Source organism: Poecilia mexicana, unplaced genomic scaffold, assembly GCF_051168715.1.
Source record: "Poecilia mexicana isolate PSO_F unplaced genomic scaffold, ASM5116871v1 scaffold_18, whole genome shotgun sequence".
Lineage (NCBI taxonomy): Eukaryota > Metazoa > Chordata > Actinopteri > Cyprinodontiformes > Poeciliidae > Poecilia > Poecilia mexicana.
The window spans coordinates 26,647,592-26,660,180 of NW_028263387.1; the positions used below are offsets into that span (position 1 = coordinate 26,647,592).

The 12,589-nt window shown below is 43.0% G+C and overlaps 2 protein-coding genes, 1 long non-coding RNA gene and 2 pseudogenes across 5 annotated transcripts; 3 read left to right on the forward strand and 2 right to left on the reverse strand.

The window, feature by feature from the left end:
• Positions 1-851: 851 nt before the first annotated feature.
• Positions 852-4,436, reverse strand: LOC148154381 (uncharacterized; annotated as a pseudogene). The gene is made up of 5 exons (XR_015766094.1): positions 4,295-4,436; positions 3,907-4,215; positions 3,588-3,833; positions 2,402-2,545; positions 852-1,211 (listed from the first exon to the last, which is right to left on the reverse strand). The product of XR_015766094.1 is annotated as an uncharacterized LOC148154381 (transcript).
• Positions 4,437-4,597: 161 nt separating this feature from the next.
• LOC148154382 (Fc receptor-like protein 5) lies at positions 4,598-6,099 on the forward strand (annotated as a pseudogene). The gene is made up of 6 exons (XR_015766095.1): positions 4,598-4,747; positions 4,861-4,896; positions 4,978-5,250; positions 5,324-5,569; positions 5,638-5,778; positions 5,850-6,099. The product of XR_015766095.1 is annotated as an Fc receptor-like protein 5 (transcript).
• Positions 6,100-7,630: 1,531 nt separating this feature from the next.
• On the reverse strand, positions 7,631-9,283 carry LOC148154383 (Fc receptor-like protein 5). The gene is made up of 5 exons (XM_088015217.1): positions 9,253-9,283; positions 8,871-9,194; positions 8,524-8,797; positions 7,917-7,999; positions 7,631-7,752 (listed from the first exon to the last, which is right to left on the reverse strand). The coding sequence occupies exons 1-5, from the start codon at positions 9,281-9,283 to the stop codon at positions 7,631-7,633; spliced, it is 834 nt and encodes a 277-aa protein (XP_087871343.1).
• A 391-nt stretch (positions 9,284-9,674) lies between these two features.
• Positions 9,675-10,938, forward strand: LOC148154384 (uncharacterized). The gene is made up of 6 exons (XM_088015218.1): positions 9,675-9,705; positions 9,819-9,871; positions 9,914-10,208; positions 10,282-10,527; positions 10,596-10,736; positions 10,838-10,938. The coding sequence occupies exons 1-6, from the start codon at positions 9,675-9,677 to the stop codon at positions 10,936-10,938; spliced, it is 867 nt and encodes a 288-aa protein (XP_087871344.1).
• A 1,240-nt stretch (positions 10,939-12,178) lies between these two features.
• On the forward strand, positions 12,179-12,582 carry LOC148154385 (uncharacterized). Its single transcript, XR_015766129.1, has 2 exons — positions 12,179-12,383; positions 12,499-12,582. It is a non-coding gene; the product is annotated as an uncharacterized LOC148154385 (long non-coding RNA).
• The last annotated feature ends 7 nt before the right edge of the window (positions 12,583-12,589 follow it).

The window sequence follows — 12,589 nt, forward strand, 5'->3', positions numbered from 1 at the left end:
GTCCAGTCCAATCCAGTTCAGTCCAGTTCAGTCCAGTCCAATCCAGTCCAGATCAGTCCAGTCCAGTCCAATCCAGTCCAGTTCAGTCCAGTCCAGTCCAGTCCAGTCCAGTCCAGTCCAGTCCAATCCAGTCCAGTCCAGTCCAGTCCAGTCCAATCCAGTCCAGTCCAGTCCAGTCCAGTCCAGTCCAGTCCAGTCCAATCCAGTCCAGTCCAGTCCAGTCCAGTCCAGTTCAGTCCAGTCTAGTCCAGTCCAGTTCAGTCCAGTCCAATCCAGTTCAGTCCAGTTCAGTCCAGTCCAATCCAGTCCAGATCAGTCCAGTCCAGTCCAGTCCAGTCCAATCCAGTGCAGTTCAGTCCAGTCCAGTCCAGTCCAGTCCAGTCCAATCCAGTCCAGTTCAGTCCAATCCAGTCCAGTTCAGTCCAGTCCAATCCAGTCCAGTTCAGTCCAGTTCAGTCCAGTCCAGTCCAGTCCAGTCCAGTCCAGTCCAGTTCAGTCCAATCCAGTCCAGTTCAGTCCAGTCCAATCCAGTCCAGTTCAGTCCAGTTCAGTCCAGTCCAGTCCAGTCCAGTTCAGTCCAGTCCAGTCCAGTCCAGTCCAATCCAGTCCAGTCCAGTCCAGTCCAGTCCAGTTCAGTCCAGTCTAGTCCAGTCCAGTTCAGTCCAGTCCAATCCAGTTCAGTCCAGTTCAGTCCAGTCCAATCCAGTCCAGATCAGTCCAGTCCAGTCCAGTCCAGTCCAATCCAGTGCAGTTCAGTCCAGTCCAGTCCAGTCCAATCCAGTCCAGTCCAATCCAGTCCAGTTCAGTCCAATCCAGTCCAGTTCAGTCCAGTCCAATCCAGTCCAGTTCAGTCCAGTCCAGTCCAGTCCAGTCCAGTCCAGTCCAGTTCAGTCCAGTCCAGTCCAATCCAATCCAGTTCAGTCCAGTCCAGTCCAATCCAGTCCAGTTCAGTCCAGTCCAGTCCAGTCCAGTCCAGTCCAGTCCAATCCAGTCCAGTCCAGTCCAGTCCAGTCCAGTCCAGTCCACTTCAGCTGGTTTCTCCTCACCAGTCAGTAAATGACAGGAAGTCTCTCTTCTCATCCAGGAGGAGAGGAGCGATGAGACAACCTGATCAGATCAGAAGTGATGCTCTGTGGTGACATCATCATAGTCATTGTCCAATCCGTGGGGCCGTGGAGACATCGCCATGGAAACAGGCGAGTCATTTCCTTCTGGAAAAAGTTAAGGAAATTTCTGAACAAAGCAGGTTTTACTCAGCAGGTGCTGCTTTGGTTTTCTGTTTAAGTACAATTCTGGAAACAAGGCCCAGTTTTTCATAACTCCTCAGAAAGTTTGTACAACATTTCAAGCAATTAGTACAAAAATTTAAATTATTTGCAAAATGAAGCATTTCAGTCAAAACTCTACAACATCTTCTCACTTCACTCAGTTACAAAGAGAAGTTAGTCGCTCATCAATGTGAATAAAAGTTTATTGAAGATGATGAAGATGGTGACCTGTTGCTTTTTGTTGTTGACCTGATCAGTTTGTTTCTGATCAGTTTGTTTCTGATCAGTTTGTTTCTGATCAGTTTGTTCCTGATCAGTGTGTTTCTGATCAGTTTGTTTCTGATCAGTTTGTTTCTGATCAGTTTGTTCCTGATCAGTGTGTTTCTGATCAGTGTGTTTCTGATCAGTTTGTTCCTGATCAGTGTGTTTCTGATCAGTTTGTTTCTGATCAGTGTTTTCCTCACTATGTTTGATTTGATTCATTTCGAAGGTTTTTAAAAATAAGAAAACAAGCAATAGGACATAGAGAACATGAACATAAATAACCAAGAACAAAATAATTAGTTTACTTTTCTGTTTGAAAAGGAGTAGGAAGAAATGAATGCTCAATTTAATGAAAATATATCACTTACCCACTCAGTAATTAATAATTAAAACCATGTAATAATATTGATACCAGTTTAATGTAATGTGCTAAAGAACCAACAAATAAATTATATTACATAAAGAAAATAGTTACAAACTCAAAAGACTCGAAAATCTGAAGATAATAATATTAATAAAAATGACAACTGTAAATAACAACCTGATGGAATAATTACAAATTCCTTATCAATGTTATATATCCTATAAATTCATCATAATCTGTGTTATATTACAACTGATCACCTGTGTTATAAAGTTGTGATCACCTGAAAGTCTAAACTGTAAAGAAGTAAAATCATGATCAGCTTCAGAGTTGAAGGTATTTAATTATGTTATAAACAGTGAAGCTGTTAATGTGTTTATAGTCGTTTAAATCCTGACTGGTGTTTTCCTCATTGACTGTTGGGTTTTGTTAACTGGAACAGTTTTAACTTTAGTGTCAGCAATTATAAAAACAAACTAACAGTTCAGTGATTACTGATAATTACCTGTTTCTCTTTGTCGATGCAAAGCAATGAGGAGGAGAGTGGAGATGAAGTACGGACAGATGACCACCAGGTGGCAGGCCAGCATGAACAGCAGGTGAGATGATGAGGAAGAAGAGGTGGGTAAGGATGTGGAGGAAGGTCGAACTGCAGAGACAGTGAAGTCTAATCAGGTCAATATTTATATATGAGAAAAACATTTTGGTTTGTGTTAACTTCAGGTGAGCTGACTGAACCAGAACCAGATCAACGCTCCTCTGCTGTTCACTCAGACTAAAACCTCAGACACAGTAAAGTTTCCAGAAGGAGGGCAGCCAGCATTTAAAGGGTTTTGGTGAGATGATCAGATGTTTGTTTGGCTGCTCGTTACTGATGGAGAAATCTCAAAGTTCAAACTGCTCTAATGCTCAATGTGTCAGAGAAGATTAGATCTGGGAACAGCTTCACAGCCGAGCAGAGCATGTTCCAGGTACAAGTCAGGAAACCAGATAAACCATGTGAAGCTGATCTCTGTTCACACCACAAGCCAACAACTGTGTTTGTTTCTGATGTGAACAAAAAGTGGTTTAAGTTAACAGCTGCAGAAACGTTTCCTGCCAGTTTCCCAGTGTTTTGTCTTCACTGCAGCCATGTCTGATGCTGAGCTCAGGGTTTAGTGATGATCTGACACATTTCAGGTCAAAGTTCCACCTTCAGAGAACTTTTGATCATTTTAAATGGAAACTCAGAAAATGTCACTGCAGATCACCAGTAGAGGACGAGGAAAACTTCCTGTACTGAGACCACACTTAATGGTGACAGATACTGGAGTACAGATGGTAAATCACATCTATGAGGACGATGTCTGCATCCATGGCTTTATTCTGATATGACTTCAAGTTTCAGTCAGGCAAAAGTTGGGACTTCTGTGAATACCTGAGAAAGTTAATTTGACTCTAAACTGTAGATGTAGGTTACAGGTTGCTACATTTTTATTTAAAACGTCACAATCATTTATTCATGGAAGCAGATGTTATCAAAGGAGCTCTACTAAATTCAGGATAAATGGACCTGAGAATAATATTGCATAAGAAAAACATGAAAGTCTTGCTCAATAAATCTACTTCTAAAAGTACTGAAAGAAATCAGTTTACTACAAACCTGAGGACAGATTTTTACAATCCAGCTGCAGTAAAGAGAAGCTGCTGACCTTCCACAGAGATCCTGTTGGATGGAGACTCTCCCTGACCGCTGATGTTACAGTGGTAGAGGCCTTCATCAGATCTCCTCACTGGTTTCAGGGTCAGGTTCCCAGTAGTTTCATGAGCAATGAAGGAGCCATCTTTATAGAAAGCAGCTGGGAGGTTGTGGGCTGGACTCTTTGCTCTGCAGCTCAGAGTGACGTCATCTCCCTCCATCACAGGGAGGACAGGACTCTGCAGGATCACTGATCCACCTCAACACAGAGACAAACTACAGCATTTCATCCATTTCCACACAGCAACACTAACTCCACAGTCTGATCTTACCAGAGACAGAGAGCTGGATGCTGCTGCTGCTGCTGCTGCTGGAGGATCCAGACATGGACTCACACCAGTACAGGCCAGAGTCATGTTTACTGATGCTGCTGGTTTTACAGGTAGATCCGTTTTTATTCCACCATCCATCTTTATCACACTCAGTCCTGGTCTCTAAAGTTGTGTTTCTCCTCACAGTTCCTCCATCAGAGCTGTTTTCATCCTCTCAGATCAGAGTCACTGATTCTCCTTCAAAGAACTGAGATCTGCTGGGACTCACAGTCAGAGCAGCTGTGCTGCAGCTCAGCAGAGAGATCAGAGCTGCAGAGAAATGAGTCTCAGCTCAGCTTGAAGTTTGTCCTCCATCAAGTCAGCAGAGTAAAATGAGTCGTGTACTTACAGATCAGCCTCAGTAGAGATGTTTCCTCCATGCTGCTGCTTGATGATCTGAGGTCAGAGAATAAATAAACTGTGTGGCTTCACACTCTCAGTCCTCTCTGCTCTTTGGTTTCCTCTCAGATGAAACAAAACTAATCTGAAGCAACAAGATGACATAAAAGAAACGAGAGAAAAAGTTTAAAACAACTAAAAGCTGCTGAAGTTTGAGTTGGTTTGACAATCAGGAAACTGAGGCTAAAAGTATTTAAGCTGTTAGCAACAGGATGTGGTCAAGAAAAGTTAGAGATGTTTTATCAATGTTCAAAATCTTTAGCAAAACACCTTTGTGGTCGATGAAAAGAAGATGCAGAGATCCAGGAAGAGGAAGAGGATGTTTTCAGTGAGTGTCAAACTGCTGCTGGTCTCAGTGGATCCAGCTGCAGGATGGAGGGAACATCTGTCCACAGGCTGCTGGGTGAGTCCATCTGCTGGATGTGTTGGTGTGGAAATGTGGAGAGACGATCACTGCTGCTTCCCACAGCAGAGCTGATTAAAGCTCCAACTAACCTGAGACTCATTTCTCTGCAGCTCTGATCTCTCTGCTGAGCCGCTCAACAAACCAAGGTTACAACCTGATTCTGGTAACTCTAGATCTAGATTTTATCCTGGGGAGCTGATGAAAGGATGAATGTTTTATTATTTCAGCTGCTCTGACTGTGAGTCCCAGCAGATCTCAGTTCTTTGAAGGAGAATCAGTGACTCTGATCTGTGAGGATGAAAACAGCTCTGATGGAGGAACTGTGAGGAGAAACACAACCAGAGGAACCAGGAAGCGATGTGGAGATGGATGGGGGAAATCAGTTGGTTCTACCTGTAACATCAGCAGCCTCTACCCATCAGACTCTGGCCTGTACTGGTGTGAGTCCATGTCTGGATCCTCCAGCAGCAGCAGCAGCAGCATCCAGCTCTCTGTCTCTGGTAAGATCAGACTGTGGAGTTAGTGTTGCTGTGTGGAAATGGATGAAATGCTGTAGTTTGTCTCTGTGTTGAGGTGGATCAGTGATCCTGCAGAGTCCTGTCCTCCCTGTGATGGAGGGAGATGACGTCACTCTGAGCTGCAGAGCAAAGAGTCCAGCCCACAACCTCCCAGCTGCTTTCTATAAAGATGGCTCCTTCATTGGTGATGGACCATCAGGTCACATGACCCTCCTCCATGTCTCCAGCTCTGATGAAGGCCTCTATAAGTGCAGCATCAGCGGTCAGGGAGAGTCTCCATCCAGCAGGATCTCTGTGGAAGGTCAGCAGCTTCAGTTTCAGATCAAACATTTTCTCTCCAACATTGATCTGATCAGATTCTCTCTGTAGAAAAACCTTCAACTTTAGCTCCACCCACTTCTCCTCCTCCTGCCTCCCTCCTGGTCAGGCTGCTCTGCCACCTGGTGGTCTTCTGTCCGTACTGCATCTCCTCTCTCCTCATGGTGTCTTTGTATCGACTCAGGGTCAAAGGTGAAACACTGAAACATTCACTGACCTGAAGTCAGAATTTATCTTTATTTTTTAACTTCCTCTGACTGCAGGAAGTGACTCTTCTGTCTCCATGGTGATGACCCTACCCAGATCAGGGATTGGACGATGATGTCACAACAGAGCATCACTTCTGAAATGAACAGATGATATCATAGATGCTCTATGAGCAGCAGTTCCTGTTTCTGTGACCCAAATTAATCTGATCGCTCTCAGTTTTACACAGAATGTATGAAATCTTTTATTCTCATTGTTTTACTGAAGCTTCCAAGTCAAATAAAGATATTGGGAATAACTGCTAAACTATATTCTCCCCTTCTTTCTCCTCAGAGTTGGATCAACCAACTCAATGCAATAATGTTGCTTTAAATCTTTACAGCAGGTTCAGACCAGAGCTTCTCTCCTAATGATTACAATATTTAGGCTCAACAAAAAGATCCTGCAGGAGAACATTCAGGTTTAAAACATCAGGCTCTGAGTTCACTGGGTAAAACCTCATTGAATGTTGTTTTCTGGGAAACCATGGAACAAAACATCCATGAAACTCAAAGATCGTCTTTATATCGTCCATTTCTGAATATCATCCACAATATGGGGTCAAATCTTTCTTCACCTGTGTTTAATTCAGGTTCATCTCTTCTCTTCATGCTGCTGCTGATCCAGTCCAGCCACTGGATGGACATTATAGAGAAAACTGTATAGCTGTGCCTGCAGAGCTAAAGCTTTAGGATGATAAAACATCTCTGACCACTTCCTGTTACCTTGATAACTTTCCCCCTCAGTTCCTGTCAAACCAACCAAACCTCTGCAGCTGTGAGTCTGAAGGATTCATCACTGAAATCTCCCTTGGAAACATGAAGCAAACAGGTAAACCTGAAGCAGCAGAAATGTGTCACTAGAGCTCAGCACATATTTTCATGATAAACATGAACCGACTGTTCAAGGTTTCACTTTAAATCCACAACTTAAACCTTCAGATTGTTCTTCTTCTCAGCTGCTCAAGAAGCAAAATGCAAATGATATTTATCTCTTAGTTCCTTCATGATTTATTTTTTAATCTTGCCAAATGCAGCCAATCATGAGGGCCTAGAAAAAGTGGCAGGTAACTATTCATGGAAAAAGCATAAGTGTAACATATTAGCAGGTTGATTTAGCCCAACGTTATTTAAACAACATCCTGGGACTGAATACGAGTCACTGAAAGAGTTTGTCCATCATCAAGTCTCTCTCAGTTAATGTCCAGTTTGTCATCAGTGTTTCCATTATGACCATAAATATGAAACCTCACCAAACCTGTAAATCTCAGCTGGACTCCATTTACAGCTTACATGAACCAGAGCGGCAGCAGTTTTCACAATCTGAAAAAAAAAAAACACAATAAAACTAAATGATTTTCATTCTTTGGGTGAGATTCCCAAACCACCATGGTGGGTGTCCTACTGAAGTCATCTGGATCCTTCAGCCTTCCTCCTTTCCTGCCGCACCAAGTAGAAAATCACAGAACCTTCAGTCAAAACAAGGATCAAGTTGATGCCGTCATTTGTTTCGTTCTGATTTGTGACTGGAGGAAAAACTTTTACAGGATAATAAAGGAAGAGGATCAAAATCAGTGTTTCAGTTTGTTCCTTCATTAATCTGAGTTGTGTTTTATTGTATTTCTTAAATGTTTGTAGAATTTTAATGAAACTATTGTGTTTTTATGCTTGATGTCGGTTTTTATTGGTGGAATTAATGAAGGTCAAGAGTTTTATTCATTTTTGAGGCTTTAATTATTCATCCATTAAAACATTTTACAAGAAGAAATTTGCAGCAGAGCATGATGGGATTGTTCAGTTCAGAAGTGATACTCTGTGGTGATGTCATCATCATCATCATCATCATCCTCATCATCATCATCTGGTGCCAGCTCAGCCTGGGGGGGTGGAGTCATCTTCACACATGATGACAGGTCACGTCCTGCAGAGAGAAAATGAATTTATTGGCACCAAAATGGGTGAAAAGAGATGGTTAAGGAGGAAACTGAAGAAATTTTATCAGCAGAACCAGAAATCAGTGAAGCTCAGCAGGAGGTCAGTGATTGGTTGGTTTATTCAGATTATAAATGATTCAGGATGTTTCACCTTTGGCTCTGAGTCGATACAGAGACACCATGAGGAGAGTGGAGATGCAGTACGGAGTGAACAGCATCAGGTGGTGGATCACTCTGGAAAGGAGGTGAGAGCAGGATGAACCACAGGGCGGAGCTTCACGAAGGGGCGGAGCTTCACGAAGGGGCGGAGCTGATGAGGCATCAGGTGATCTGGTTGTGGGTTTTTCTGCAGAGATATTTCAACGTTAAGCTGTAAAATTAAAGCATGTTTGTGTCTGACTGACTGAGCCACTGATTACTGGAACACAAACAAAACTTTAAACTGTTTGACCGCTTTAGATCAATAAAGAAACAATTACTGTGAAATGTGTCATAAATTCCAAACCACTTCATTATCATTTCAACAGGTAAGAATTGATGAACTGAAACTTCATCTGCCAAAGAAATGTGAGTTTTCAAATAATTTAAATGTCCAGAAAGAATGAATATTCAGAGTAAGTCTGTCTTTAAAGAAGTAATGAATTTAAATCAAGAAATTAATTTTTATGTTCAAAATATTAGTTTTTCATTGATTGGTAGCAACTTTAGCTCATTGGAAGAATAAACAGTTATAGAACAGATTTATAGTGATGATCTACATGTTAAAACTGAAGAGAAGCTGCTGACCTTCCAAAGAGATCCTGCTGGATGGAGACTCTCCCTGACCGCTGATGCTGCACTTATAGAGGCCTTCATCAGAGCTGGAGACATGGAGGAGGGTCATGTGACCTGATGGTCCATCACCAATGAAGGAGCCATCTTTATAGAAAGCAGCTGGGAGGTTGTGGGCTGGACTCTTTGCTCTGCAGCTCAGAGTGACGTCATCTCCCTCCATCACAGGGAGGACAGGACTCTGCAGGATCACTGATCCACCTCAACACAGAGACAAACTACAGCATTTCATCCATTTCCACACAGCAACACTAACTCCACAGTCTGATCTTACCAGAGACAGAGAGCTGGATGCTGCTGCTGCTGCTGCTGGAGGATCCAGACATGGACTCACACCAGTACAGGCCAGAGTCATGTTCTCTGATGCTGCTGGTTTTACAGGTAGATCCGTCTTTTCTCCACCATCCATCTCCACATCGCTTCCTGGTTCCTCTGGTTGTGTTTCTCCTCACAGTTCCTCCATCAGAGATGTTTTCATCCTCACAGATCAGAGTCACTGATTCATATTCAAAGAACTGAGATCTGCTGGGACTCACAGTCAGAGCAGCTGTGCTGCAGCTCAGCAGAGAGATCAGAGCTGCAGAGAAATGAGTCTCAGCTCAGCTTGAAGTTTGTCCTCCATCAAGTCAGCAGAGTAAAATGAGTCGTGTACTTACAGATCAGCCTCAGTAGAGATGTTTCCTCCATGCTGCTGCTTGATGATCTGAGGTCAGAGAATAAATAAACTGTGTGGCTTCACACTCTCAGTCCTCTCTGCTCTTTGGTTTCCTCTCAGTTGAAGCAAAAATAATCTGAAGCAACAAGATGACAGAAAAGAAACAAGAGAAAAAGTTTAAAACAACTAAAAGCTGCTGAAGGTTGAGTTGGTTTGACAATCAGGAAACTGAGGTTAAAAGACTTTAAGCTGTTAGCAACAGGATGTGGTCAAGAAAAGTTAGAGATGTTTTATCAATGTTCAACATCTTTAGCAAAACACCTTTGTGGTCGATGAAAAGAAGATGCAGAGATCCAGGAAGAGGAAGAGGATGTTTTCAGTGGGTGTCAAACTGCTGCTGGTCTCAGTGGATCCAGCTGCAGGATGGAGGGAACATCTGTCCACAGGCTGCTGGGTGAGTCCATCTGCTGGATGTGTTGGTGTGGAAATGTGGAGAGACGATCACTGCTGCTTCCCACAGCAGAGCTGATTAAAGCTCCAACTAACCTGAGACTCATTTCTCTGCAGCTCTGATCTCTCTGCTGAGCCGCTCAACAAACCAAGGTTACAACCTGATTCTGGTAACTCTAGATCTAGATTTTATCCTGGGGAGCTGATGAAAGGATGAATGTTTTATTATTTCAGCTGCTCTGACTGTGAGTCCCAGCAGATCTCAGTTCTTTGAAGAAGAATCAGTGACTCTGATCTGTGAGGATGAAAACAGCTCTGATGGAGGAACTGTGAGGAGAAACACAACCTTAGAGACCAGGACTGAGTGTGATAAAGATGGATGGTGGAGAAAAGATAGATCTACCTGTAAAACCAGCAGCATCAGAGAACATGACTCTGGCCTGTACTGGTGTGAGTCCATGTCTGGATCCTCCAGCAGCAGCAGCAGCATCCAGCTCTCTGTCTCTGGTAAGATCAGACTGTGGAGTTAGTGTTGCTGTGTGGAAATGGATGAAATGCTGTAGTTTGTCTCTGTGTTGAGGTGGATCAGTGATCCTGCAGAGTCCTGTCCTCCCTGTGATGGAGGGAGATGACGTCACTCTGAGCTGCAGAGCAAAGAGTCCAGCCCACAACCTCCCAGCTGCTTTCTATAAAGATGGCTCCTTCATTGGTGATGGACCATCAGGTCACATGACCCTCCTCCATGTCTCCAGCTCTGATGAAGGCCTCTATAAGTGCAGCATCAGCGGTCAGGGAGAGTCTCCATCCAGCAGGATCTCTGTGGAAGGTCAGCAGCTTCAGTTTCAGATCAAACATTTTCTCTCCAACATTGATCTGATCAGATTCTCTCTGTAGAAAAACCTTCAACTTTAGCTCCGCCCACTTCTCCACCTCCTGCCTCCCTCCTGGTCAGGCTGCTCTGCCGCCTGGTGGTCTTCTGTCCGTACTGCATCTCCTCTCTCCTCATGGTGTCTTTGTATCGACTCAGGGTCAAAGGTGAAACTTTGGGTCTTTCACCACCTTGATCATCAATCAGGACTTTACTTACAGTTTTAACAATCAATAATCAATCATTTTTACACATTTTCCGTCTACAGGAAGAGATCTTCCTGTTTCCATGGTGATAACTCCAACCATCCAGGAGGATCAGGGATTGGACAATGATTATGATGATGTCACCACAGAGCATCACTTTTGATTTGTTGGCTGTTTTTCTTTTTCTACTCTAATGTGACTTTATTCTAATTTAGTGCATTTTAAACATTGATGGTTTCTTCCTTATCATGTTGGTGGGTTTGAGTTGTCCAGTTGTACTGGTAAAGTTTTCAGGAGCTTCATGCTACAGTAGGGTCACCATTGGCAATATGTCCTAGCTAAGGGGTCAAAGGTCAGACCAATGACTGTGTGAATAAAGTATATAAAAGTTGTTTCTTTGCCACACATTGATCACCGAGGTCCCACTCTGCAGTCTGGAGGTGAGGAATGATGGAGACCATCAGGAGGAGCCTTGCTATGCTAGCCTGGTAAAATCCAGCCTCTTGTTCGTCGCTTTGCTTCTTTCCTTTTGTCTAAACCTGATTATCAGAACTTGATTATTAGAACCTGATTATTAGAACATGATTATTAGAACTTGATTATTAGAACCTGATTATTAGAACCTGATTATTAGAACCTGATTATTAGAACCTGATTATTAGAACCTGATTATTAGAACCTGATTATTAGAACATGATTATTAGAACATGATTATTAGAACCTGATTATTAGAACCTGATTATTAATTCAGTTGTATTAAAGCTGAGAAACGTCTAAAAGCTGCAGGACACCACCACCAGTTTATCGGTTTATAGAAACAGACAGAAACGGTAAAAAGTCTCAATCAGCTTTTTAACTGAAATAGTTTCTCTCCCTCACCATGTATCAGATAAAATAAATTAGGAAAATGGTTTCCTGTTTGGGCTGTAGGCTTCAGGCAGCTAAACTCTCAGAGATTTGAAAATATTAAACAAGTGTGTGATCTAATTCATGAAAATGTGATGTCACAGACATGCAGTGACATTTTTTGACTTGCTCCAACCTGACAAGAGTGGATCGGTCCTGACTGTTGAGTGTCTTCAGAAGATTTGGATTTGGGATGAACTCCAGGATGGATTCAGGTTTTGTGCAGAGATCTGGCTGAAAGCCTCTTTTAAGGACATGTAGTTTCAGGACTGATGAGCTAATCTGAGGTGTTTCCTCTGGTCAGTGGTCTGCAGGCTGGCTGTGGACTTTCTGTCTGGGACATCTGGAGCAGAGGCTGGTGAAGAAGGTCTGGACACCGAATATGGACCCTGGACCGTTTGGACAGTTCTTTGGTTCTCATTGACAGTTCAGAGTCATTAACATGTTTAAACCAGGAGGTGAGAGCAGGTTCAGCCAGTCACCTGCAGCTGGTCAGCCTCATTTCCTCCTGGTACGTTTCCCTGATGAACCATGCTGGATCCCTGCTGGACTGAGGTCCAGGTCCTGGACAGCTGACCTTTGAACTCATCACCCTGCTCCCTCCCTGATGTTCCAGCTGAGGATATTCTGCTGGTCCATGACGAGGACACGGACCTGGACATGTAAAAGGTTTTGTTCTGAAGAAGAGAGTGTCAGAACAAGGTGAGATCAAAGCTTGTTTTAAAGAATAATCTAATTTATCACATTCAAACTCAGTCCATTCAAGTTCAGGCCCTCAGTGGAGCTGCACTAATTTCATCTGCTGTTTTTCTTACAGCACTGGAGCCTCTGTGAGGAAAAGATTATTGTTTCTTGCTACATGTTTTCTTGTGCAGATACACAATAAATCTGAGACATGCTGTGAATTA

Bases quoted from the DNA above. Each gene is read 5' to 3' on its own strand.
- LOC148154383 (XM_088015217.1), bottom strand. From the start codon at position 9,283: ATGGAGGAAACATCTCTACTGAGGCTGATCT. The intron at 8,798-8,870 runs GTAAGATCAGAC...CTCTGTGTTGAG, and splicing joins CATCCAGCTCTCTGTCTCTG to GTGGATCAGTGATCCTGCAG. The intron at 8,000-8,523 runs GTAGATCATCAC...CCTCCTTTCCAG, and splicing joins CTTCTCTTCAGTTTTAACAT to AGTGATCCACCACCTGATGC.
- LOC148154384 (XM_088015218.1), top strand. From the start codon at position 9,675: ATGGAGGGAACATCTGTCCACAGGCTGCTGG. The intron at 10,528-10,595 runs GTCAGCAGCTTC...TTCTCTCTGTAG, and splicing joins CAGCAGGATCTCTGTGGAAG to AAAAACCTTCAACTTTAGCT. The intron at 10,737-10,837 runs GTGAAACTTTGG...TTCCGTCTACAG, and splicing joins GTATCGACTCAGGGTCAAAG to GAAGAGATCTTCCTGTTTCC.